Source organism: Rosa rugosa, chromosome 5 (genome assembly GCF_958449725.1).
Source record: "Rosa rugosa chromosome 5, drRosRugo1.1, whole genome shotgun sequence".
In the NCBI taxonomy this organism is placed as follows: domain Eukaryota; kingdom Viridiplantae; phylum Streptophyta; class Magnoliopsida; order Rosales; family Rosaceae; genus Rosa; species Rosa rugosa.
Genome location: NC_084824.1, coordinates 19,688,097 through 19,715,864, shown reverse-complemented (window position 1 = coordinate 19,715,864; position 27,768 = coordinate 19,688,097). Strand labels below are relative to the sequence as shown.

The following is a 27,768-nucleotide window of genomic DNA, read 5'->3' as shown; positions in this document are numbered from 1 at the left end:
CAACCTCAGATTTAGCCTCATTCTGACCACCATTTTCCAACAGGCAAGGTTCGGCATCTTTATCCTCATCCTGACCAGCCATGTTCTTACTGTAGGTTTCACAAATCGGCTCGTCATGAAATACTGATATCCTGAAGTTAGAGATGAACCAAGCAACTGAATCAAATGCTTTATTTTCAATCGGATACTGGCAGCCGATGGCTGCAGAGCAGAATTCAGAAAGCAACTCAGCAGAAGATGTATTTTTCACATTTGAATTACCAGATATGTTATTCACACCAGTAAACCTCCTATGCCATTTCCTCCAGAATTTCTCACCGGTGCTTTTAAAATTTGAAGGTGGTCCACCATCAGTAGTTGCTGCCATTCCTTCCGCAGACAATCCTTTCTGCCCCTAGTTTACGTATGGGTAAGACAAGTACCTACTCTTCTTCCTCTCTCTCGACTCAGCGCCTATTTCAATCATTCCTTCATTTCCGCCATCACCATTTCCTAGACTGGAAGCATTGCTCTCTTTCACTGTTGGGGAAATCACTAGGCTAGTCTCTTCAATTTCAGAATCCTTCTTCATCTTTCTCTTCCTGGACTTTGAACTTGAGATGGAAGTTTTATCAGCACTGCCCCCACCAAAAAGCTGTTCTAAGCTTTGAGAGAGAAAGGAGAGGTAGAAACCTTGAACTGAGAGAGAGAAAGGGGAAAGAGTGAGCCACTAACTATTTCAGATCAAGCAAACGAGAATCAAAGGAGGAGGAGGAGGGCGGAGCCAGCGACAGGGAGATTTCGGTGACGGGAATTCTGGGATTCTTTGATTTGGGGTTAAGGTTCTTCATTTTGGGGCTTTTCCATTCTGGAAATTTTGGGGTTTGAGAGAGACTGAGAGTCGTGGGCCTTCTAGAGGTGGTGGAAAGGTATGGAGCCGACCTTCTGGTGGCGGCTCATCTCCGGCTTGATAAGCTTCCAGTCGCGGCGGCCATGGATGGAGAGAGTAGTGGGTCTGTGGAACGAGAGAGAGTCTCACGTGCGGTCAAGAGAGTCAGAGAGAGGAAATTGACGAAAGTACTTAATTACCCCCAGACAAATGAAAAATGACACAAGGATTAACGACGTCAATGACGTCGTGTCTACATAGTGGGTCAGGCTCGAGAGTCCGTGTACCAAAATGATCAGTTTGAAACTTTATGTATAAGAATTATTAGTGGCCTTTACTTGGTGTACTGTTTGCAAAATTTTCCCTAATTTTAAAGAAAGTGATTAGTTAACTCGAAGTCATAATGTTGTGATGATGATCATGATTAATAAGTCATATATCCCAACAAGAAAAATAGAGATTAGAGGCTGAAGATGATGACAAGTTTCAAATAAGAGAGCTGATAATTCGTCATGAAATGACTAAAATGATAGGTGATGGTTACAGTTTGAAAATATTCTACTAAAAATATTATGTTATAATGATTTTTTTTTTTAATCAATGAATTAACTTTATGGAAATAGCTTAGTGTAGTTGATTATAATCGAAGTGTAAAACATCCAGAATGCACTCTAGAGCATTATCAAACCAAAATGATATGTGACTATCCTTAAAAGCTAAACTACTTAGACGATGTGCTACTCCGTTACATGTTCTAGGACCAAAACTTATTTGCAAACCTATCATGGTGTGCATAACTACCTTTATGTCATCAATAATTCTAGCATTAGCCAACAGTTCCTGACATGGATTAGCAATATCAGTAGTTGCTTCAAGGCAATCAGTTTCAACAACTATTGCTTGCACCTCAAAGACTTAAACAAATTAATGCAATCCCTCTTTAGTGGGAAGGAGCTCTACTTGTTTGGCTGTAGCTACATGTTGAATAAGCAGAGCAAATGCTGCCTTAAACAGTCAATTGCCGTCACGAAGTACCCCGCCCAGGCCGCCATTAGTCTGGTTTGGCAAAAAACTGTCATCCACGTTTACCTCCACTAACTCTAAGAAGCCAGCTGCTGTCTCTTCCTATTACTTGTTGTCGGTTTGTGCACTGGTTGTTTGGCCTTCCAGAATTCATCCAATCATGAAAAGTGAACTGCAAACAATGGCAATGGGAGTGACCATTCCAATAACTTATTGTTTTCATTCTTCCAAATTGCCCATAGTATCATTAATAGCTTTTCAAAGACATCTTGCTAGCTTGAGGTTAACAACATGATAAGCATCCATTCTTTAAAATTGTTGTTTGGCAGTAAGCTGTTATGCAACTCAAAAGAAGGTGACGAAAGTATAGTATGAGCAGTGTAACACTTACAGAAGATGTTAGCACCATTTTAGTATTGGCAGGGCAAATCAAGCAATTGGTGTCCCCTATGTAACCTTTTTTGAGCAGTTTAGCTGTTTAGGTAGTAAATCACTGTATCGTATGTTTTAACAATTTGTTATGAGCCTAAAGCTCAAATATTCATTCTCATAAAATCAAATCAACTACTACATAAAAAAAAAAAGGACAAATTTCAGTTTAGTACCCTGAGGTTTGGGGGTAACATCATGTCAGTCCCTGCTGTTTCAATTTGATCAGCAACACCCCTGTGCTTTCAATTTCAATCAGCTGTGTCCAAATTTTACTGTTCCGTCCAAATCAGATGTTAAATGCTGACGTGGCAGCGACAAACTCAGCTAGTGGGACCAGATAGAAGGGTAAATTTGACATTACACTTAATTTCCACATTAAAAAAAAAAAAAAAAAAAAAAAAAAAAAAAAAAACCACTCTTTATCTCTTTCTTTAATCCCTCTCTGTCCTCTCCTCCTCCTGTCTTCTCCGATCGAGCTCTCTCCTCACCTCAGCCACCATCGCCTTCTTCTTTCTCTCCCTCCTGTACTCTGCGCAGTCGTTCGACCTGGCTAGATCATACTCTTCTGGCATCTTCATCTTCGTCTTCTGGGATTTTTTGGTTTCGTTTTTCCGTTTTGGTCTCTTCCCCAAGGAATGGATCGGAGAATGGCCAAATTGATTGGAGGTGTTTGGCTTGGGATTATCGATCTCCATAGAGGACATCGGATTGGGATTGTCGATCTCCATAGACGACATCGGCTTGGGATTGTCGATCTCCATAGACAACATCGTCTGGATCTGGTTCTTTGTTTGGCTTGGGATTGTCGATCTCCGATGTTTCTGCATTTTCCGGTGACTCCGACCACTGTTTGACATGCACTCCACTTTAGTCTACTTAGTTTTTCAATTCGATTGATTTTGACTGATTTTGGTTTTGGGGTTGCTTCTGCCTCGTGGCTGTCTTTGACGTCGGCAAGTTTTTCCGGCGCTTCTGGGCTTTTTCTGGCTTGACAGCACTTGTGGATCAAACATTGAGAAGCTTGCCGGGTTGCAGCATCAAACATCATCAGTTCATCATCAACCCAGTTTCGGCAGTGAGTCAGGGGAGCTGAATTCGGTTGATCGAAGTCGATTTTCGAAGGTATATCCCGAACTTTGAATCAAAGTGTGGAAGTTGAATGTATTGTGGTTGATTAAGTTCATATCGAGTTCTCCCTGGTTATTGCTTTTATCAGATTGCCATAACTATACTAGTTATTTGAGTTGAGAAGGAAATTTGGATGAGTTAATGAATTTGTTATTGGTTTTTGGACTGGAATTGGTTGCTTGTGTTGTATGCTGATTGTAAAGTGCAGTAGAAAATGGTGATTTGCGTTTGTTTCAGATTTGGTGGTTAATTTGCAGGTGAATTGGGATATGTATCAATGATAGGGCTTGAATTTTTGTGATGCAAGAGACAATCAGATTCGGTGTAGTGTGATTGCCGCTCGTGGTGGCGAGCGAGGAATCGAATTCAGGATTTTCCAGAAGCTGGCGGAGGCCACCTCAACATTCCCTTCATCTTCATCTGGATTTGCTGGGCGCCGGAGATAGTTGCGGGGAGAGGAGGATCAAAGAAAGAGATAAAGAGTGGTTTTTTTTTTTTTTTAAATGTGGAAATTAAGTGAAATGTCAAATTTACCCCTCTATCTGGTCCCACTAGCTGAGTTTGTCGCTGCCACGTCAGCATTTAACATCTGATTTGGACGGAACAGTAAAATTTGGACACGGCTGATTGAAATTGAAAGCACAGGGGTATTGCTGATCAAATTGAAACAGCAGGGACTGACATGATGTTACCCCCAAACCTCAGGGTACTAAACTGAAATTTGTCCAAAAAAAAAATCAACTACTACTTAAAAAAAAAAATCATTGTAATTAGGGGGATTTAACCTTAGGGCAACTCCAACCTTGTGGTGCCAAACCTATATTTTGCCAATTATAAGACTTTTCTTCTCCAACCTTGTGTTTTTGGTGGATCTGGTTCTATAATTATGGCACTTGGTCTCATTTGTAGTCTCATATTTGAGACAAATCCAAGACCAAGACTGATCACTGTTGCGCGGGACCACAGCTTCTGATGACCCAGCCCAATATGCGGCTTGACGCGCTGGAAGCCTTGGGTGTGCAGCACGCGCAGAAGGGAGAACAGGGGAGGAGGAAGACGCGCCAACCTGCGCTGGAGAGAGAAAATGCACCTGCTTTCGTCTGCTGCAGTGGGCCCCGCGATGCCAGCGCTGTCTGCTGCCGACCGTTGGCACACCCAACGGTCACTAAATGGACGGCTGAGATCGCTCCAGTTTGAATATGGACGGTCCGATTTTGGCCTTTTTTTTTTTTTTTTTTTTCTGAACGTTTTATATTATACTTATATTATATTTTAATCAATAATAGTGAAAATAACACCCCATATAGGTCTAATGGTTGGAGATGAGAATTGAGTCCTATATGAATAGTGTAACAAGGGGGTGCTAAAATGAGAATAGCACCCCCAAATGGTGTCTATGGTTGGAGTTGCCCTAAATTCCTCCAAAATCAAAGTGGTAATAGGAATGCGCTACTATGGAAATCCAACAAGAGGGACTGAGGGCGCAATAACAAAAGAAAAATAAAGAGAAAGAGAAGTAAAAATGGGTCGGGCCTGACAAGTATAAAAAACGATTGTTTTAGGAAACCTTAGCCCACCCTTTGTTTGCATTCGTCTTCTTCCTCTGTCTCTAACAATTTTCCTTCCATTTCTCTCTCTGCAACTTACAAACCGAAAATGGCAACTCGCCCAGAATTCACCAATTCTCAAAAAATTGATGATCTTTCCTATAAGCTAAGCCAAATTCTTGCAAAAGCTGACTCCAAAGTCAGTGACCTCCTTCAAGAAATGGTGAGGCTTCCCCTGAAGTTCTCCAAAAGCTTCGTCAAGCCCATAGATTGATCAAAGATCTCATCTTGGAGTGCAACAACCCCATTCCCAATGCTGAGAGCGTTCTACAAACCCTTTTGCATTTCTGGAAACTTTATCAGTCGGTTTTTGGAATCTTGAAGGTGACAACAACAATGATGACTCTTCTGGCGACCCTTCCCTGCGGCGACATCGTCGGCACCGACGTCATCAGCTTCTAACCAGCCCAACTCGCTAAGGAAGCCAAGGAGCTTCTTGGTGATCTCACCCAGATTCTGACAGCTATGGCCACAAAGAGAAAACAACAGGTTCAAGCTTGCACAGTGACTGATCATATCATCTCAACAGTGACTATGGAACTCGGTTAATATTGCCTAATTGATCGAGCATCGTCCACCTCTTTAGTGGGAAGGAGCTCTACTTGTTTGGCTGTAGCTACATGTTGAATAGGCAGAGCAAATGTTGCCTAAATAGTCCATTGCCGTCACGGAGTACCCCGCCCAGGCCACCATAAGTCTTGTTTGGCAAAAAACTGTCATCTACGTCTATCTCCACTGATTCTCAGAAGCCGGCTGCCATCTCTTCCTCTTGCTATCATTTTGTGCACTGACTGTTTGGCCTTCCAGAATTCATCCAGTCATGAAAAGTGAACTGAAAACAATGGCGATGGGAGTTTGGAATGTACCATTCCATAACTTATTGTTTTCGTTCTTCCAAATTGCCCATAGTATCATTAATAGCTTTTCAAAGACATCTTGCTGGAGGTTAACAACATGATCAAACATCCATTCTTTGAAATTGATGTTTGGCAGTAAGCTGTTATGCATATCAAAAGGAGGTGATGAAAGTATAGTATGAGCAATGGGACACTTAGAAAAGGTGTCAGCACCATTTTCAATAATGTCAGGGCAAATCAAGCAATTAGTGTTTCCTATGTAATCTTTTTTTTTATTTATCAATTTTGGCTTTTTAGACAATAAATCATTGTATCGTATGTTCTAACAATCCGTTAGGAGCCTAAAGCTGAAATATTCATTCTTATAAAATCAAATCAACTACGACATAAAAAAATAAAATCAATTCAACTACTACATAAAAAAAATTCATTGTAATTGGGGGAATTAGAGTTTCTCTAAAATCAAAGTGGTAATGGGAATGTGCGCTACTGCGGAAATCTAACAAGAGAGACCAATAACAAAACAAAAATAAAGAGAAAAAGATGTAAAAATGGGCCGGTGCTTTTTCGGCCTGACAAGTATAAAAAATGATTGTTTTAGGAAACTTTAGCCCAACCTTTGTTTGTCTTCGTCTTCTTCCTCCGTCTCTATCAATTTTCCCTCAATTTCTCTGCCATTCAAAAACCAAAAATGGCAACTCGCCCAGAATTCACCAATTCTCAAAAAATTGATGATCTTTCCTATAGGCTAAGCCACGTTGTTGTAGAAGCTAATTCCAAAGCCAGTGACCTCCTTCAAAGAAAATGGTGCCACCTCTTCAACTTTCGTCACACTCACGCCTGGAGGTGACAGCATGCCTGCAAGGCTAAGATAATTTTCATGTTCAAACTCCTTATTCCTTCGTAGATACTTGAGTAGTGATTGCCCATCTTCTAAAACGTCACCTCGTTCAAGTTCTCAGCTTCCAGTAAACCTAATTTTTTTGAATTGTAGGCTTTAATCTTCTCAAGTTGTGTGCTTGCCAAGTCCACCAGCACAGAAATATCAATATCCTCCTCCTCAAATAATTCAACTGCACAGAAATATCAATATCCTCCTCCTCAAATAATTCAACTGTAGACTGGATTAAAGATGTTAAGTGCTGTTGACACTTTTTTTCTGCTACCTCCCAGTTTTATCTCTTCCTTGTTGTCAGCCACCTTTTTTGTATAATCATCATTGTTAGGAATTAAGCCACACAATAAAAAAAAAGAATGAAACGTCTTTAGGGATGAACGCATTATGAAGATTGAATAGTCAAGCCTTTAGGGTCTCCACGACCTTCAATTTCTCTTGATCAAGTTCATCATTGAACATGTGTAGATTGTTTCATGGAACTGGTAGGTAGGGTAGAAAATAAACTGTTGGATCATAACTTCATAAGTGGAGTCTAAATTTCAGACCATAGAAAAGAAAGAACGAAAAAGTGGAGTCTAGGGATGGGCGTCTCATTACTCATTACTTTATATCTAGGAGTTTGATTGTATCAGTGTTTGCTCTATTGCCATGATTGTTCTACCGGATTGTAGAGTTGTGAATGTTCTACCATTTTGTAGAGTAGACTGCGATCAAGATCTTATACTAGCTAATACAGTGATTTCAGAAAATAACGAAATAGATTATGGAATTGGAACTGGTGGAACTTGCGGGTACCGCATGCGAGGTGGCAGAGGCATGTTCCGCATCTCTGTAAGAAACTGTAAGGTGCTACGTCCAAAATAAACAGGATCTTGTCCAGTCCCGATCGTCGAACGAAACCAGGAGCAACAAACTGGTCTTCTAAAGTATTATGAGGACCACGATCTGCTACCTGGTTGACGTGGGTGTAGGCTTCGTTGGCTCTTTGTTCATCCTTGAAGAGGACGAGGTGAATGTGGATATCCAACCTCACTACAACAAAGTGATGCGCTTGAAGATCGTCTCGTGTCACCTTACCATTAGGCCTGACAGAAAAAAATAAAAATTAGTTTTTCAGCAAATGACATGGCCCTTTTTATATAAAGGCCTACATGATTATATAAAGGTTTAGGAAACACGAAAGTTTTCCATCCCCTTCACAAATTGATTTCTTCTAATTCAACTTGACATTCCATTCAACTGCTTTCAAATACTCGACCGGCACTTCCAAAGGCTCAGAATATTAGTCATGATAACTCCCATGATTTTCATGATGATCAACATCACCAAAACGAGTTGTATTCTTGTCTTTCTTCTCCATTATTGATCGATGTTACGTGAATACAATCAACTGTCTATGAAGACCATCACAAAATAAAAATCATTGTCTATGTAAACCTAGGAGTTTTAGTTCAATCTCAACTAGGAGTACTTTTATCACCTTTTTTTTCTTTCTTTTTCTTTAAAGGACATAAAACTAGGAGTTCAATCCATAAGAATTTGTAAACGAGACTATTAGATTACATTGGTGTTAACTTTTTTTTTTTTTGAGAGATTTTATATTTCAAAACGCTATGTGATAAGAACTGTCGTGGCTCTTTGCAACTTTTTTGAGTGGAAATATTGCCTGTTTCGCCATGATGGGCTTCCAATACTTAGATTATTGAGAATGCTTATGGTTGAGCTGACCCATTCTCTCAAAACTTTGAAGAGACAGAGACAAGAAAATCTTCAAGGACCTACATAGGTCGATTTCCTCATCTCTGAAATCACCTCGGAACCGGGTCGTGAGTATTGCCTCATTGAATGAGCACCGTTCACCACCACATCCGACGGCGGAGGAGGCGCATCAAATTCTGAATAGACAAACTTTTAGTTTCCTCTAATATTTCAACTGAACAAATAAGACTTCACAATTCAAAACGGAACTGTTTGTATGGTAAGAAAAGTATAACACACGATCATGGTTCTAAGAGAGTGAGAGATTGATGTAGGGATTTGATATTGAGAATAGCCATGAAAATGTGTTTAGAACGATGAGTATTGTGCGCCTTTGAACTGATGAAACTATTAATATCTAGCAAACTAAATTGTCGCAACACAATTGAGCAAACTAAATTGATCAAGTCATTAAATTGTTTATTTATTTATTATTATTTTTTTGATCGGGTTAGTTGTTAGTAACTCACACACCCATGCAGTGGTATCCCAGTGCCAGGACACCTGCACCGACATTGCGGCGAAAGCCTGGTAAAGCCAGACTAAACCACTACACCGCAGACGCACGAACCCAAAGAAAAAAAAAAAACAAGGAATTCCAAATATAGAATATGGTTAAGATGTTTATTTTGGCGGGACGAGTACAAGGAGAACCAAAGTAACTGCACTTTACCTTGTCCTATGAGAACTAGGAATCTTATATATACAATCTAGTTAGGATGAAGATGTAATATTTAGGGGAGGGGGGGGGGGGGGGGGGGGCGAAATTTGGTGGGAGGAGAATAACAAGAACAAATTTGGTCAGCTTCATTTCGTTCTATTGCCATATCTTTTGAACGATAAAAAAATTGGTTTCATATTTCTCTTCTTATATTGCATTTTCTTACTTTAAAAATTTTCACACACGAATGAACTAGTAATACATTTGAATATGGAACAACTCGTAAATTTGAATGAATTCAATATTTATTAAATACATAGTACTGAGCAACCTTATGCAATAATTTTGTCATAAAAAAGGACTAACATGGTCGGGTGAGAGTTACAATTGAAACAATTTTACTAAAATATCATGTTCTAAAGGGTTGTTAAAGTTCAAATATTACTACTTATAAAATCAACTAAATTACCACATAAAAATAAAATAAAAATTCATTGTAATTGTGGGATTCGAAATTCCTACGAACTGGTAATGGGAATGTGCTACCGTGAAAAACTAACAAGGAGCGCAATGAGAATTATATATACTTCAAAGAAAAGAATAATAACGGAAGTAAAAATGAGCCCGTGCTTTTTGGGCTTGAAGTATAAAAGACATTGGTCATTTTAGGAGCCCAACCTTTCATTTCCTTCCGTCTTCTTCCTCTATTTTCCCTCCAATTCTCTGTAACTCACTAACCCCGAAATGGCATCTCGCCCATAATTGGTGAATTCTCAAATACTACATGAAATTTCCCAACAACTAAACCACATTCTTGAAGATACTGAGTCCAAAATCGTTGATCTCTTTGAAAAAAATGGTGACACTTCACCTGAAGCTCTCCAAAACCTTCTTCAGGGCCAGAGATCGTTCAAAGATATGATATTGGAGTACAAAAACTCCAGCTTAAATAAATATTGGTTCAGCTTTGAAGTACCACCTCATTTTCAAGCCATTCCTAATGTCGAGAGCTGTCTACAACGCCTAATGTTTGAGTATAAGGGTCAGCCCCAGCCCCAGCCCATTAAGAAATAGGCCGACTCGGACATACCATGTTGGTATTGAATTCAAATGTTAAGGCAGCTAACCTATGAGATACTGTGTTAGCTGTTCTAGGAGCAAAACAGAATGACATATCCTTCACTTTGTTGCATTTTTGAATATTAGTTAGGATGTTGGCACTGTAAACACGGAAATCCTGCAACGAATGAAAGAAGGACACGTATACAAAATAATATAATTTGTTAATGAATTTGAGGATTACAATCTCTGTAGATGCTCTTTCACAAGAATCTCCCCTGATTCGATCTCCGACGTTGATTTGATCCAAGGGTGGCAAGCACTTGATCATGAATCGAACGGTTGTAGTGTGAACTTCTTGTTATGTTGACGATTTGAGAAAGACGATTGACCAAGGGCTGTAGAAGCTTGTTCTTGATCGGATTTAGGCCACGAGTTGTGTCACGTGGTGAACGTTCTTCGGCTTTGGTAGGGGACGAACCGGCACGTGTGTTTGGTGCTTATTGATTCTCCACGAGCTTGATGAAGAACTTGTAGAGGATTTACTTTGTTGAAGACGGCGGATGATCAAGGGCTATAGAGGCTTGATCTTGATCAGACTTGAACCATGAGAAGTGTCACATGGCGAGTATGGCTTTGATGGCGGATGAATCGGCACGTTTGCTTAGTGCTTGTTCATTTTCCGCGAGTTTGACAACTTCTGAGCTTGCAGGTGATTTCCCTTGTTTTTCTGAAGTTGGTGAGGTGAAGAGACCAGCTATTTGGCAGCTTGATGGTTCTTCACGAGCTTGGGAGACTTCTGAACTTTGGAGAGGTTTCTTCCGTCTGCTTGCGTCCCTCCATCTGTCGTCCTCTCCCCCGTCTTGATTTGAGAAGGGGTATTTATAGTGTTGTCGCTTCCCTCAATTTGGAATGCATTGATGACATAACATTAATCACATTCCTTAATTGTGTAATTAAATCAATCAGTTTTAATTGATTGATTTAATTATTTTTTTATTTAAGGAATATGTCAATCAATTTTGATTTGATTTAATGCCCGATTTCAATCAGAATTAATAAATTTAATTTGATTGATATTTGTATTTAATACTTGATTTGAATCAGAATTAAACAATTTAATCTGATCGATATTTGTATTTAATACTTGATTTCAATCAGAATTAAACAATTTAATTTGATTGATGTTTGAATTTAATACTTAATTTCAATCAGAATTAAACAATTTAATCTGATTGATATTTGAATTGATTTCAATTAGAATTAAATAATTTAATCTGATTGATATTTGGGCTAATTACTGTTTAGTACCCTGTGGTTTGAGTCCCAAATCAATTCAGTCCCTGCACTTTCAATTTCATCAAAAACACCCCTGCGTTATCAAATCTCGTCCAATAGGTCATTCCGTCACTCTTCCGTTAAATGGTGCCGTTAAACTGCTGACTATGCCTGCCAACTCAGCTCAGGCGGGGCCCACATGAAAAGTAAAATTCCAAAATTGCCCCTGCCTCTATTTTACCTCCAGACCCAGCTCCGTCCTTGTTCTTCCCCTCAGCAATTTTACTACCTCCAGTTCTCTTAGCAAAAGCCTACACCCATCATGAATCATATTACAAAACCCATTCTTTTTGTGGCTGCTACTAATTATTTTAATTCTCAAAGTTTTTTTGCTTTTTCTTCTTCAATTTGTCAAATACTTCTCAATCCATCATTCTTCTGTCAAAAACATAGAACCTGATGGATTTGATTTCTCATCTTTAAACAAGAAACCATATACTTTGATCAATTCTTAATCACGCATTTGTTGTTCTGCAAAAAAAAAAAATTAATAGATCCAGAACATAAGAAAACAAAGGAGAGTGAATCTGAGAAAATGGGAAGGAACAAGGGAGTAGTGGACTTCGACGAGTCACACCAGATGACTTCGATCTGGCGAATCCGTGCAAGGACTCGGTGGTGATGCTGGAGATGAGGATTCTTCGAGAGAACTCATTTGCAAGGACTGCTCTCGAATCCCCCAGATTCGCAACATACAGAACGTCATTTGTTATAGCCCCGACCAAACAACATGACCCGACAGAAGCAATTGACGGCTTCATCGGCCACGATCGCTTCACCAAACGCAGAAACTCCTCCTCAGTGGCACTGAACGCCTTCTTTATCACATCCACAGATAACCCACCTTGTTCCATGGCAAATTCTACACAAATTCAACCTAAACACTCAGGAATTTTTAACTATAAAATCAATCAAAACAAAACCCACCTTGTTGACGAATCTAGAAGCTTCCGGTCCGCCGTGACCGTCATACACGCCGACGTACGTGGCAGAGGGAGAGGTAAACACCTGTCCCTGATCCTCAAGGCTCGAATTGGCCTGAACCACAGCGATCGAGTAGTCATCGGAGGCGTGAGGCTTCAAGTCAGTATGCCAAAGCAACCCATCACCGCCGCCGGACCCAAGTCTCAACCCAAGTCGCTTATGCAAATCCAAAATGACACCATCTCTGCCACCAAAGCTGCTCTGAATCCCGTACGCACCAACATCATCATGCCCAGAAGCACAAGCAGAAAAAGGTCCTCTCTTTCTTTGCATCTGCTGCTTTTGATATGGAGGTTTCTCGAACCGCCGACGGCGACCGGCAGTAGTAGCAGGGCTCGACGAGCTAGATCTGGAGTGAGTCAACGGAACAAGTCGGATGATTTGGGTGGGAATGTTTGTGTGTGTGTGAGGACGGCGCTGGGTCTGGAGGTAAAATAGAGGCAGGGGCAATTTTGGAATTTTACTTTTCATGTGGGCCCCGCCTGAGCTGAGTTGGCAGGCATAGTCAGCAGTTTAACGGCACCATTTAACGGAAGAGTGACGGAATGACCTATTGGACGAGATTTGATAACGCAGGGGTGTTTTTGATGAAATTGAAAGTGTAGGGACTGAATTGATTTGGGACTCAAACCACAGGGTACTAAACAGTAATTAGCCCTTGATATTTGAATTTGATGCTTGATTTTCATCGAGATCAATCAGTTTAATACAATTGATCCGCTTTAAATGCTTAACTCGAGCAATAATCAGTTAGCAATAAATCGACGCTTCCACAATTGATGCTTCCGCGTCATTCAATCGATGGATCACTCGTGTTTTGACATGTGTCATCCTCGAACCTCACATAATTTTGGTTATATACGATCCATGTGTACCTTTTGTAGGACCCATGTGCCAACTAAGCTTGTTTAGTCAAAATTTCAAAGATTGACCGATTTATTAAATGAATTTTATTTTCATTAAATTTCTTGTGTCTACAAATGCCCTCACTTCAAGGTGCACCGTAAACATGTTGTCACGTGTTGGAGGTGACTTGAAGTTTGAATTTGCTTCCTTTTTTTTTTTTCGCTTCAATTGTGACCACCTTTCCGTTTTAGTTTGTCACAGTGCTTCGCTTCACCAGAGCCCGCTTCTAGAATTCCAAAGCTGTAGAGATTCCCTTGAAATCTTTATTTAATTTTGTAGAGATTCTCTTAAAGTCATCTTGAAGCATCTCTGAGCAGACTCATCCTCTTGCTTTGATATGACCGTACTAAAAAAGACCTCCCGAGCAGACTCATCTTCTTGCTTTGGTATGACTGGACTCGGACTAACTTTCCGAGCTGCCTACGTACCCTTCCGAAGAAAGAGATCAAGTCATCACGCAGTTCAAGGATTTATGGATGATGATGATTTTTTTTTTTGGTCCTTATTTTGCTTGAGCCGCCCTTTCGGGTTTTCAACTCAACGGACCTTTTTTTTTTTGGTGCCACTTGCAATTTAGGCTCTTGCTGGCTAGGAGCATTGCAATTCTTCTGTGCTCTAAGGAAATTTAGGCAAGTTGCATGCCCCCAGCAAAGGCGACGACGACACTGCTTCAAGTTGATCAAAGATGATGGCAGCATGATTTGATTAAACCACGTCATCTTCAATGTCTAAACAGATTTTTCCTTGTTGTGCGAGCTTCATGATGAGGTCTTTCAACACAAAGCAGTTCTCTGTCGGGTGACCGATAACACTGTGGTATTTGCAATACTTTGGTTCATTGATGCGATACATCTCTTCCGGACGCTTGCAGTCTGGCAGTTTAATTACTTTCTTTTGAAGCAAATCTTCCAACATGTCAGCAACATCGGAATCTGGAAAAGGGTAACTTTTAGCTTCTAGCTCTTTAAGAGTGCGCCGCCTTGTTTGATCATGAGTCGGCTCCAACTTGTTTTGGTTATCTGACTTGATTTGTGCTGTGACTTTGACAGGAGCTGTGATTGCCAAGGACTCCATGACACGTTTCTAACTTTGTGGTTCAACAATTTCACCTCTTCTTCGACTATGACTAGCGAAGCTAAGTTCCATGTCATGAGCTCAAGTGGCAAGTTCTTCAATGGTGCGAGGCTTTATCCCTTGAAGGATGTACAGTAAGTCCCAATGCATGCCTTGAATACACATTTCTACTGCTGACAACTCTAAGAGTCGATCATTGCAATCGAGGCTTAATGCACGCCAACGGTTGATGAATTCTATGGCTGGCTCGTCATTCCGGTGTTTGGTGTTGGTGAGCTCTAACATGCTCACAATGAGACGTGTACTGAAGAAAGGATTCAAGAACTCTTTTTCCATTTGCTCCCAGCTGTCAATGGATTCAGACTCCAATTTTGTAAACCATTCGAATGCTGTCCCTCGGAGTGAGCGAACGAATTGTTTCACAAGATAGTCACCATCTGTGCCAGCGCTATTGCATGTCTTGATGAAATGCACAATGTGTTGCTTGGGTTTACCTTTGCCATCGAATTGTTGAAACTTGGAAGGTTGGTACCCAGTTGGCATCCTCAAATTGTCGAGCCGCTTCGTATAAGGTTTGGAGTACGTTAGCGTATCCTAAGAGGGACCACCATATTGAGCTCTGATTATGTTAGCAATCATGTCTTGAAGTTGTTGAATTGACCATGAAGCTAGGATGAAATTTGATTCTTCTTTTTGTTCAGAAAATGATCCGCCATATGAGTCTTTCTTATGACCATGAGGACCTTTTTCTGAGTCATTGCCACCTTGAGTTTCTAACTTCTCCATGAGCGCAGCAATTTCCATATCCTTCTCTTCAATAGTTTTCTGTAGCTTTTCAAATGCTTCAGCTAATTGGGCTATTTGGGTAGCCTGTTCTTCCACGGTGGTGACCCCTACTACCATGACTTGCATAGTAAAAGAGGCGTCTTCCAAAATCTCTTCCTTTTGGTTATCAGGAGATGATTTGGGGCATAGGTGTGTATGCAGATCAACATTGGCAGTGGGCAAAGGAGAATGTTCTGTTGAGTTGCTTAAGCATGTTGAACACCCTTGCTTGGTGATATTTGCCCCCACTGTTGTGAAAGCGGTGATCATCTTACACGACTTGGATGGATGATTTGTGAACCTCGTGAGTTGAGACGACTCACTTCGACCGGTATGGTTGTTAAGGTTTCTACTCATTTTTTGAGTAGCCACCTTATTGGTCTTGTTTGTTTATTTGAGTTTAATCATCTTTGAAGCCATATGCTGAGGATGAGGACTCTAGATTGTCAGAGAAAGAGATGAGAGGCAGAGATGATCCCACCGGGCGTGCCAAATTTGTAAACACGGAAATCCTGCAACGAATGAAAGAAGGATACTTATACAAAATAATATAATTTTTAATGAATTTGAGGATTACAATCTCTGTAGATGCTCTTTCACAAGAATCTCCCCTGATTCGATCTCCAACGTTGATTTGATCCAAGGGTGGCAAGCACTTGATCTTGAATCGAACAGTTGTAGTGTGAACTTCTTGTTATGTTGACAATTTGAGGAAGACGATTGACCAAGGGCTGTAGAAGCTTGATCTTGATCGGATTTAGGCCACGAGTTGTGTCACGTGGTGAACGTTCTTCGGCTTTGGTAGGGGACGAACTGGCATGTGTGTTTGGTGCTTATTGATTCTCCACGAGCTTGATGAAGAACTTGTAGAGGATTTACTTTGTTGAAGACGGCGGATGATCAAGGGCTATAGAGGCTTGATCTTGATCAGACTTGAACCACGAGAAGTGTCACGTGGCGAGTATGGCTTTGATGGCGGATGAATCGGCACGTTTGCTTGGTGCTCGTTCATTTTCCTTGAGTTTGACAACTTCTGAGCCTGCAGGTGATTTCCCTTGTTTGTCTGAAGTTGGTGAGGTGAAGAGACCAGCTATTTGGCAGCTTGATGGTTCTTCACTAGCTTGGGAGACTTCTGAGCTTGGGAGAGGTTTCTTCCGTCTGCTTGCGTCCCTCCGTCTGTCGTCCTCTCCCCCGTCTTGATTTGAGAATGGGTATTTATAGTGTTGTCGCCTCCCTCAATTTGGAATGTATTGATGACAAAGCATTAATCACATTCCTTAATTGTGTAATTAAATCAATCAGTTTTAATTGATTGATTTAATTATTTTTTTATTTAAGGAATATGTCAATCAATTTTGATTTGATTTAATGCCCGATTTCAATAAGAATTAAACAATTTAATCTGATCTGTTCAAGTAAATCCAGAATATGTGTCTGGCCCAAACTCGAGGTTACTTGCTCTAGTTGAAATATGGTTTATATTAGAGATATTCTCGGAGAATCTTAGGAGATATCCAATCAATGTACGATTATGTTTCCATGTACAACTCTATCTCTATACTTTTAATCCTCTATATAAAGAGGCCCCTATTATCAATGAAAGGACGATTCAATTCTCTCCCAATTCAGTTTTCCTTAAACACGTTATCAGCACGACGTCCTAACCTTGAAACAAATAGCCAAACCTTGAATCCGAATACAAAACCTTGAAGCCTTTTCTGTCTCCACCTCACACCTTGAAGCACTCGATCCCAGGAGTCCAGAACCGGCGACGCCACCCCAAGAACCGGCCGGAAACCTACCGAACCGGCCACCGGAAGCTCGATACAACCCACAGCAAATATTCTACCGGTTCACCATATTCCGGACATCCAATTTCAACAAAATTTTGTCAGCAGACACCTATCAATCTGAGAATTCAGAAACCGAAAGCAAAAGCACAACAACCGGCCTAAAAGTTGGTGAACCGGCTGACTAAACCTTCTGCAGAAAACCGGCAGAAAAGAGAAGAAAAGAAAAAAAAAAAGGGGAGGAGGCAGCCCTAGCCTAAGCCGCAGCCCAAGCCGCGGCCCACTATTGCATGCCACGTCAGCACTAGACCCCACTGCCACGTCATCAGTCAACGACCGCCGAAGACGTTTCCGGCGAGTTTTCCAGGCACTTTTCTCACTTTTTCCGGCCAAATTTTCCGGCGACCTATTTCAAGGTAATTTTTACTAAACGTTCTCGTTTTTTTTTAGAGTTTATTAATTCAATTTCTCTTATTTTTCGGGGACTTGCAAACTCCTTTCTTCTACCCCCCCCCTTTCTTCATCATAGGGGAGACCTAATTAAGCTGAACTGTGGGGGTTCGTGCTCACTCCAAGCTTGGAGCTTGTTGAGATCTCCAAACTTGGAGCTTGTTGAGATCTCCAAACTTGGAGTTTGTAGAGAATTTATGATCGACCACTTACGTCATTGTTTCGATCTAATCCAATACCTCTTGGAATTGAATTTCTTGGAAGCGATTACGCTAAGAAATTCCTAATTTCTTGGAAGCGACTACGCTCAGAAATTTTATATGTTTTCGTGGTAGCCTTTTCCGCTCCGAAACTAACCCTTTTTTTTCTTGTTCTCTTTCAGGATGAGTAACCTGAACAAATTGGACTTTGCTGCATTGGGAACAACTGGCTCTGAATATTACAGGTGGGTTCGTGATGTCCGCCAACATCTCAAGGCCATCTCAAGGCTGATGGAATCCTAGATACGATTCTTGAGCCTAGCCAGGACGTGCTAACTGTTGAGCAAGCTCAAGCTTTGGAAGCAAATAGAGCAGCCTTAGAGGCAAATAAGGCGAAAGCCATCATCCTAATGACTCATCATATGGATGATTCGCTCCAGTACGAGTGTATGAATGAAGAAGACCCCAGAAGGCTGTGGGTCTCACTCGAAGAAAGATTTGGCAACGTCCATGACTCCCTGCTTCCTGACCTAGAAGTGAGATGGCATAGCCTCCGCTTCTGTGATTTCAAGTCTGTTCTTGACTACAACTCGGAAGCACTTCGCATTAAATCCTTAACGGAATTTTGTGGTAAAGAGATCACAATTGCGATGTTGATTGAGAAGACTCTCTCTACCTTCCCCGTCTCTGCATTGATGCTTGCTAAGAACTATCGAATTGATGTTACTGCAGGACGGATCACAAGGTTTCATGAGCTCATTGGAGCTATGAATGTCGTTGAAAAGCATGACAACATCCTTGTGAAGAACTATAATTCGAGATCCGTGGAAATAGAGCATATTCCGGAATCCAATTATAGTCGCGCCCCTAAGAGAAGGCGCCAAGAGCGAAACCCTAACCTTAGGGATACTTTTGGACTTTCTGGTCCATATAATCGCTCTACTTGGGAAGGTAATCGCCAAAATAGGCGAACACGGAACCGAAGAGTTCAACGTGGAAAGAGAGAGAGAGGCAACGCCTCTGGCCATGTTGATGGCGCCACCAACACTAAGAGCCATCTAAATGACGCTTTCAAAGCGCCGCAATCAATGGAGTTTGAGAAAAGAGATGTATGTTCTCGATGTGGAGTGTCTGATCATTGGGCACACATTTGTAGAGTTCGTGAAGAAATTTTCACCGCCTACAAAGCATATTGTGAAGCAAGAGAAGCTTACTATGTGGAACAAGAAGATCAAAAAGATGATCTAGAGTGAAGGGTTGAAGACTACAAATCTGGCTGGGATCAATAGATCGCCAATTATGTTTAAGTCTTTATTTTTCCAAGAGATGTAATAGGCAATTGCCATATATTTTTGTAGTAAATGCCAATAGTTTGGTCTTTCTTCCAAGTAGGCTCACCCAAAGTAAGTGTGATGTCTAGGAAGGTTCTGAGATTAGTGGTACTTAAGCGAGCCTTGCTCCACCGACATCTCTCTACTCACTTGGTCACATTTATTTTGGAATTACCGAAAGAAATTAGACGACTACCATTGTTTTGCATTAGCTAGCATTTTGGATTAGATTTTCTTTGGTCAAAGAGACAATGATGTAACTCCATTGGCTTATGAATAAAATTTCGAGTTCTTTTCATTATGACTCCATTTTGATTCTGAGCATATGACTTTGTGGCTACGATGGCTGGGCCATCAATATTAATTCAAGGACATGGAATAGCCTAAGTTCCCCTTGCCAAATGGCACCTTGATTACTGTCACAGAAACTCTCTACGCTCCTAGGGAAAATCGTACCCTATGAATAGCCAACGGATTCCATCCATCGTAGTCACAAAGTCATATGCTCAGAATCAAAATGGAGTCATAATGAAAAGAACTCAAAATTTTATTCATAAGTCAACGGAGTTACATCATTGTCTCTTTGACCAAAGAAAATCTAATCCCAGCCATCGTAGTCACAAAGTCATATGCTCAGAATCAAAATGGAGTCATAATGAAAAGAACTCGAAATTTTATTCATAAGCCAACGGAGTTACATCATTGTCTCTTTGACCAAAGAAAATCTAATCCAAAATGCTAGCTAATGCAAAACAATGGGACTCTATGTCACTATTCGAGCTATTAATCCAATAAAAGTTATGAGAGAAGATCTCTTGGATTTAGACACATATTGGCTTTGTCACGATAGGATAGATCATCCTAGTCATGATATGATGATCCGTCTACTAAAGACTTCACATGGACATCATTTCTTTCAAGCAAAATGAAGCATGAATCAAAAGTTGATTTCTGGACTAAGTGTGACCGACGCAGCTGCCTAGGGCACCGCCTCCGTCCACCACCAGCCTAGTGCTGGCGTAGTCCCTATCCATGACGCCATGGATGGCGTCCATCATGGTGATGGCGCCCCAGGTGATGCTGCAATCACCAACTTACTTCAAATAGCGTTTTAGACGTTAAGGCCCAACCAAAATCCTCCTTGGTTGCTTCTAAAGCCTCTCGCTCGTCTTAAAAAGCCCATTCCTTAGGAAAATTAGGACTGAGACCGTCCTATGCAAAAGATATGAAAATACTTATTTTGTTCTTACATAGAATCCATTGGGATTCTGTGGACTGATTCAACCAACTTGCGGACGTTTAAATATCTCATGATGATTGGTTCACACACAAACACGCTGGTCACGTGTTGTGCCATTGTCCACTTGTAATGCTGCTTATGCTACACTCCTAGCAAATATCATATGACAGGCTCACTCCCCGGATCATCCTATTCCGTCAATTGGGCTTGACGATGCTAGAGAGTTTACATCGAAGACTTTCGATGGATATTGCAATGGGACTGATGTTGGACATCATATTCTCATGAACACACCCAAATGGTCTCGCGAAAACAACCTCCTTATATCTGCTTGGGGTGATGCAATATCGCATGCAGCTATGCTAATTCGTCTACGACCCACCGGCACTCAATCTACCTATGCGTTACAGCTAGTGACTGGGTACAAGTATCGTACTTACGCATATTTGAGTGTGCCATTTATGTGCCAATTGCGCCGCCACAACGCTCTATGATGGGTCCTCACAAACGAATGGGCAACTACGTTGGATTTGAGACTTCAACAATCGTCCGCCACTTCATGCCCTTGCTAGGCGATCTCCTTACCGCTAGATTTGTGGATGTCACTTTGATGAGACAGACTTCCCATCGTTAGGGGGAGATAAGAACACAGATGTTCAGCAGGAACGATAGGAATTGTGGTCTGTCCCCACTATGTCTCATCTCGATCCCTACTAAGTGACGAGATCACACAAATATGCTGCAAACATGCCTGCAAGGAAGGACGTCCCTACGAGAGGACGTAGCGCCACCCTACACGGAGGTAGGCATGACGCCAACACCAAAGAGAGTGGCACTCTGGCGTTATAGGCCATGGCCCCAGCTAGGATGCGTGGGAGGCCCGTGGATTCGAAGGATACTTTGGCACATTCCAATCCTTTGATCATCGATACTCAAAATTTGTCTCATGAGAATCTTCCGGGTTATGGTTATCGTTGGGGGACGCCTCAACGTCAGAACCTATTCCTGAGAATATAGAGCTCTATGAAAATTACACTAGTGTACATGAGACGTGGGATAGAAATTCCATCATAATTGATGATGTAGTTGCGCATGAGTTTGTTGATTCAGATGATATCGAACCACGCTCCGTTGATGAATGAATGTCAACGTAGAGAAATTTGGCCTAAATGGAAAGATGCGATCCAGGTTAAGTTGGATTCTCTAACGAAGAGGAAGGTCTTTGAGTCAGTGATGCCAACACCTCCTAACATAAAACCTATTGACTAATGGGTCTTCGTTAGAAAGCGTGATGAGAAAAAGAGATGACAATCTCGCCTTATGGAGTAAGGCTTCTCACAAAACGCCTTGGAATCGACTACGATGAGTCATATTCTCTCGTAATGGATGTCATTGCACTCCACTACCCTGTCAGTTTGGTAGTTTCTGAATAACTGAACATGCAGCTTACGAATGTGGTCACTACGTATCTCTATAGGGATCTAGATACGGAATATACATGAAGGTTCATGGTGAACTTCATTTACCCAAGTCAAGTGACTCTAGACCACGGAGCGCGTTTATAATAAGGTTGAAACGCTCACTAAGATGACTACTTGATTGGGAAGGGATATGCCTACGCGTTTCCATAACAAGTTTCGGATTCTATCGCGGTTCATGTTGGACATGATCTTCATTGGAAACCCTTAAAGAGTTAAGGGAAACAGTTGAACACTTGAAATCCGAGTTTGAGATGAAGGATTTTGGGAGAACACGATTATGTCTCGGTTTGGAACTTGAGCATCGTGTTGATAGATGCTTAGGCATTTTGACAAGGTCAAGCCTTCAAGCACCCCTATGATCATCCATAGTCTTGATCCTGAAAAGGACCCTCTTCGTCCGAAGGATGATGGCGAAGATGTCCTAGAGGCGGAAGCGCCTTACATAGGTACAATAGGCGCATTATTGTACTTAGCTCAATGCACAAGACTAGACATCTCATTTTCCATGAACTTGTTAGCTAAGGTATAGCTATGCGCCAACGCGACGCCATTGGATTGGTGTAAAAGATATCTTTCGATACTAGAGATGTACGATTGATATGGGCATGCTTTATCCCTACAGAGAGATGATGGATTCGGACCCATCACACACCAGGAATGTCGCCAACACTGGCCTGCATCCACTATCCCCATCCAAAAACGACATGTGTTTTGGAAGGTTTTGCTGATATTGGGTATCTCTCTAACTCATATAAAGGTCATTCCCAAACTGGTTAAGTGTTCACCATGGGTAAAGACCGTGACATCTTGGAGGTCTACATAATAGACCCTAGTCGCTATATCTTAGAACCATGCAGAGATTATTGCTCTTCACGAAGTAGTTCGTGAATGTTTATGGATCGGATCCATAATTACGCATGTTCGAAAAATTGTGGTTTGAAGTCTACCATAGATGAGTCTATGAGCATTTACGATAATGCTGCTTATTTTAAATAAGTGAAGCAAGGCTACATCAAAAGCGACAACACCAAGGATAATCAGCAACAACAAACTCTCCTCAAGATCAAAGTGAACTAGGTTCAATCTGAGGACAGTGTGACAGGCTTGCTCACTAAGTCATTGCCTATATTCCACTTTCGAAGAACATGTTGGTAGCATCGTTTGCGGAAGTTATCCGAACTCTCATGACCGTAGTCATCAGGGGGAGATGCAGACATCAGGGGGAGATGTCTACATGTATGGTCTCGAAACGTGAAGAGTGTGTTGTGCTCTTTTTCCCCTTCGTCCGAGGTTATTTTTGTCCCACAGGGTTTTTGTTACTCTGCAAGGTTTTTAACGAGGCAACGAGAGAAGCACCACGTTTGGGCGACACAAGGGAGAGTGTTCAAGTAAATCCAGAATATGTGTCTGGCCCAAACTCGATGTTACTTGCTCTAGTTGAAATAGAGTTTATATTAGAGATATTCTCGGAGAATCTTAGGAGATAACCAATCAATGTACGATTATGTTTTCATGTACAACTCTATCTCTATACTTGTAATCCTCTATATAAAGAGGCACCTATTATCAATGAAAGGACGATTCAATTATCACCCAATTCAGTTTTCCTTAAACATGATCGATATTTGTATTTAATACTTGATTTCAATCAGAATTAAACAATTTAATTTGATTGATGTTTGAATTTAATATTTGATTTCAATCAGTATTAAACAATTTAATCTGATTGATATTTGAATTGATTTCAATCAGAATTAAATAATTTAATCTTATTGATATTTGAATTTGATGCTTGATTTTCATCGAGATCAATCAGTTTAATACGATTGATCCGCTTTTTTTTTTTTTGAGAAGAAAACATAGTCCTTTATTCAATAACAAGCAAACAGACTACATAACACGGGTGTGACAAGCCGCAACTTCACCCTCATCCACAGGTCGAATGATTGATGAGTCGCGCACAACCCCTTCCAAGCTAGAACCATAAGTGGCAAACCAGTCAAAACGACCGACCTCCGTGAGCCAAACAAGCCCAACTACCACCCACCAAATTCGCCCATTCACACGGGCTACAACATGAGACCACTTCCGAGAGTAACGATAAGACCCTGCATCCAACATAACAAACAGCCACCTATCCACAAACAGCACCGTGTCCCAAACCAACCAGACCACGTGCGTGAACAAATGACAATTACGTTGACAACAAGAGAACATCGATAGTAAACCAAATAGTCCCCGGAAAAAACACCATGTCCATGGCACAACCTCCATACTCCCCCAAGAGGCAACGCACATCCCCGCAGCCAACCTTAAGAAGAAAGCCACTCCCTCCAGCACCATGACCCAATACCGCCAGACCATGTACGATTGATCCGCTTTAAATGCTTAACTCGAACAATAATCAATCAGCAATAAATCGACGCTTCCACAATTGATGCTTCCGCGTCATTCAATCGATGGATCACTCATGTTTTGACATGTGTCGTCCTCGAAGCTCACATAATTTTGGTGATATACGATCCATGTGTACCTTTTGTAGGACCTATGTGTCAACTAAGCTTGTTTAATCAAAATTTTAAAGATTGACCGATTTATTAAATGAATTTTATTTTCATTAAATTTGTTGTGTCTACAGGCATATTCATTCAAATCAAAGGCATCAGAACCAACCTCCTTGATGGTAATTTGGCAGTCACTTTCTAGGCAAATCTCTTGCAATTTGAGCTGTTGTATAATATCAACACCAGCTCTGATAGCTAGTAATAGCAATTGCTTTGCCGAAGACACAAACTGAACATGATGTGCAAAAGCAGCTACATATGAGCCATCACTATGCCATTCAACCTGTGATTGCTGAGCTTTAAGAAATTCACTATATATGCCATCCATCATGGAATGAATGTGGTGAAAAGTACAAATTTTTAATTTTACCTGGTTTCGATGACGCTGCCCATCATCACTCGCTTAATGTACGGTAATCAATGCGAAAAGCCCCATCTAGTCGATTTCGCGTCCATGTTCATTTTCCCGGTATTTATATAAACCTTTCCCAATTGAGGAAACACCCATCTCCATCTCCATCGGTGATCGTTTGTGTGTTAAAAGAGTGTGAAGGACTCTGCTGTAGCTAGGACAGTTGTGATGGCTGCACCAGGTTCAGTTCAGAAGACCGAGGAAGAATGGCAGGCTATTCTCTCCCCTGAACAGTTCAGGATTCTACGCCAGAAAGGGACAGAGTAATTCCTATTTCCTTCCCTTTCTTCACTACAAGTCTACAACATACTATATCATGGTTGATTTAGTCCATATCTTTAATGGGTTCTCTCGCTTTTGGTGTTTTATGATCACTCTGAATCATTGCAGTGAAGTTGTCGATGTTTTGTCTCTTTAATTTTGTAGTCTCTGTATTTGTGCCTTTTGACTTTGCTTTTCTTCTTTTTGTCTGAAACGGGTAAAACCTTCAATTCAATGCATAGAATTTGTAACTGAATATTGCTTCTTAGTATTTGTCACCCATAAAACTATAGCATAAGGGATCGATTGGCAGAAGCCTATGATGGGTTTGTTATGTTTTGGCGTTTAACTGGATAATTACACAGGTTTAGTTCACAACGTTATTAAGTTGTAGAAGTTAAAGTTTTGGCCTTTACATCTTTTAGAAGAAATTATAGGGTCCAATCTGTTGTTACCTACAAAGCCTAGCATTCTAATGATCAATTGGGTAAACCCTGTGATGGGTTTTCTCACTATGATCTGTAATTAGATCTTAGATTAAAGAGCTAATTTTGCAATTAGCATATTAAAATGTTATCTAATTCTTTGATCATAATGTGAGGATTACTAGTTTTGGGACATATGCATGAAAGGTGTTTGATAAAATGCACAGGCCAAAATTCACTGGGGAATATGACAAGGTTTTCGAAGAAGGGGTTTATACTTGTGCTGGTTGTGGAACACCACTTTACAAGTCTTCAACCAAGTTTAACTCTGGATGTGGTTGGCCTGCATTCTATGAGGGTTTGCCTGGAGCCATTAATCGTTCTGTAAGTTTCTGATGCTGCTAAAGATGGTGCTGTTTCTGTGATTGCATTTAATGCATTTTATTGAGGTTTAATTGAAACAAAACTACTGTGTTTCAGCCGGATCCGGATGGCAGGAGAACTGAGATTACCTGTGCAGCTTGTGGTGGTCACTTGGGACATGTTTTCAAATGGGAGGGGACTAAGGTGCCAACAGATGAACGCCACTGTGTCAACAGCGTTTCGATTAAGCTTGTTCCAGAAAATTATGCATCATGAATTGAAGTCTTCTGGGCTATCATCATTTCAGCTGCATTTGTACTCTTGAATCTTAGTGTGGTGTTTGTGTTCTATGATGACCAAGGTTGGCAGCGATTGTTAGAGTGACGAATGATGTATGGTTATAAGTTTTGAGTAGGTGCCAATAAAAGCTCGTAGTTTTAGTTTCCTGTTTCATGGCTTGGTTGATTCATGGCCGGCCATTCCTACCATACAAGGTGTGTTTGTTTATCCATCAGAGTACCTTAGATTAACTAAAGAAACAAAAGTAGGCCACTTGCTCGTTCATCCAACTGCAAGACCAAACAACTTAAGAAGTGTAGATGACATCTTAACATCAAAACCAACAATAGTAGTACGAGTTCCCATCCCTTGTTTCACCTTCAACTCACGGTTGATCCATGTTGTACTTTTGAAAAACAAGGCCAATATTTGGTTATTATTCATCGGCGGTATTGATGGCTAGCTTGCTTGATTACCACTCCTCTTGTCAGTATTGCTGAGGAGAAACACATTTAATCTGCAGAGTGTGCCATTTACGTTATCTTCCCCATCTTTCCGAGCACACAAGAAGAAGATATTTTCTTTTGGCTTCCATCAAAAAGCTTCATTTTTATTCAGGACTAAACAACCTTAGCATTTAACCTCCACTACTGCAAAAACACTAGAAATCAGTGCAAGGATAAGCATACTTTTGATAGGTCAACTTTTTCATTTGACAATGTGTCAAAAACTCTAGCAGTAGCAGATGAGATCGATCACATAGATATGTTGCTTTCACAAAAGAAGAACCAATAATCACATCCAAAAGTGGTATAATGAAACATTTAGCTGCAGATAGAAGAAACTAATTATTTTCTTTTTAGAGCAGTAAAAGACTGGCTGTATTTTAATGCTAAGAATTTACTAATCACCCAAACAAGACAACTATAAGCAGATTATGAAGGTGTTTGATCGGGCTATCATTACATCTTAATATTGTTCAGATGTAAATGCTTGAACAAAAAAACAAATGATTGCCAAAATCAAATGCAAGCAATTATTCACTCAGCTATGAATGTAAATTCAAATGCAAATTAGATATATAACAGGAAATTAATAAACCTATCAAGGGATTCAACAACACTGGCACAGATTTAGAGCGCAGTAGCACCAACTAGTTTTCCGAGTGTGGTACTGGTACATGTAGAAAATTTCCTCTTATGATCCCGCTTGCCAGTGTATTCAAGGTGGCGAATAGTGAGCACACGGTACTCTATGTCCAAAGATTCGAAGTTAATTTCATATTCAAATGTTATGAGAATAACATTCCCCTTGTTTCTGCCATGAAATGCAATCTCCTCAAACTGAGGCAGAGAAATATGTTGAGAGCCAGGAATAGTTTCCCTTGTCAAAGGGTAGAAGAATTTATGCAAAACAAGTAGATGGACAAATTGATAATAAAGTGGAGTGTAAGTGTTGGGATCATCACTCAAAAAGTTAGAAAGCAAATCTGGGACCTCTGGCAATTGCAGAGGTTGGTTCAGGGCTTGCAACGAGAAATGAGGAAGACCTTTA

General features: G+C 40.7%; 1 protein-coding gene across 1 annotated transcript; it reads left to right on the top strand.

The window, feature by feature from the left end:
- Positions 1 to 24,842: 24,842 nt before the first annotated feature.
- On the top strand, positions 24,843 to 26,381 carry LOC133709930 (peptide methionine sulfoxide reductase B3, chloroplastic-like). Its single transcript, XM_062135890.1, has 3 exons — positions 24,843 to 25,149; positions 25,800 to 25,956; positions 26,053 to 26,381. The coding sequence occupies exons 1-3, from the start codon at positions 25,055 to 25,057 to the stop codon at positions 26,209 to 26,211; spliced, it is 411 nt and encodes a 136-aa protein (XP_061991874.1). The 5' UTR covers positions 24,843 to 25,054; the 3' UTR covers positions 26,212 to 26,381.
- The last annotated feature ends 1,387 nt before the right edge of the window (positions 26,382 to 27,768 follow it).

Bases quoted from the DNA above. Each gene is read 5' to 3' on its own strand.
- LOC133709930 (XM_062135890.1), top strand. From the start codon at position 25,055: ATGGCTGCACCAGGTTCAGTTCAGAAGACCGAGGAAGAATGGCAGGCT. The intron at 25,150-25,799 runs GTAATTCCTATT...TAAAATGCACAG, and splicing joins CTACGCCAGAAAGGGACAGA to GCCAAAATTCACTGGGGAAT. The intron at 25,957-26,052 runs GTAAGTTTCTGA...ACTGTGTTTCAG, and splicing joins CTGGAGCCATTAATCGTTCT to CCGGATCCGGATGGCAGGAG.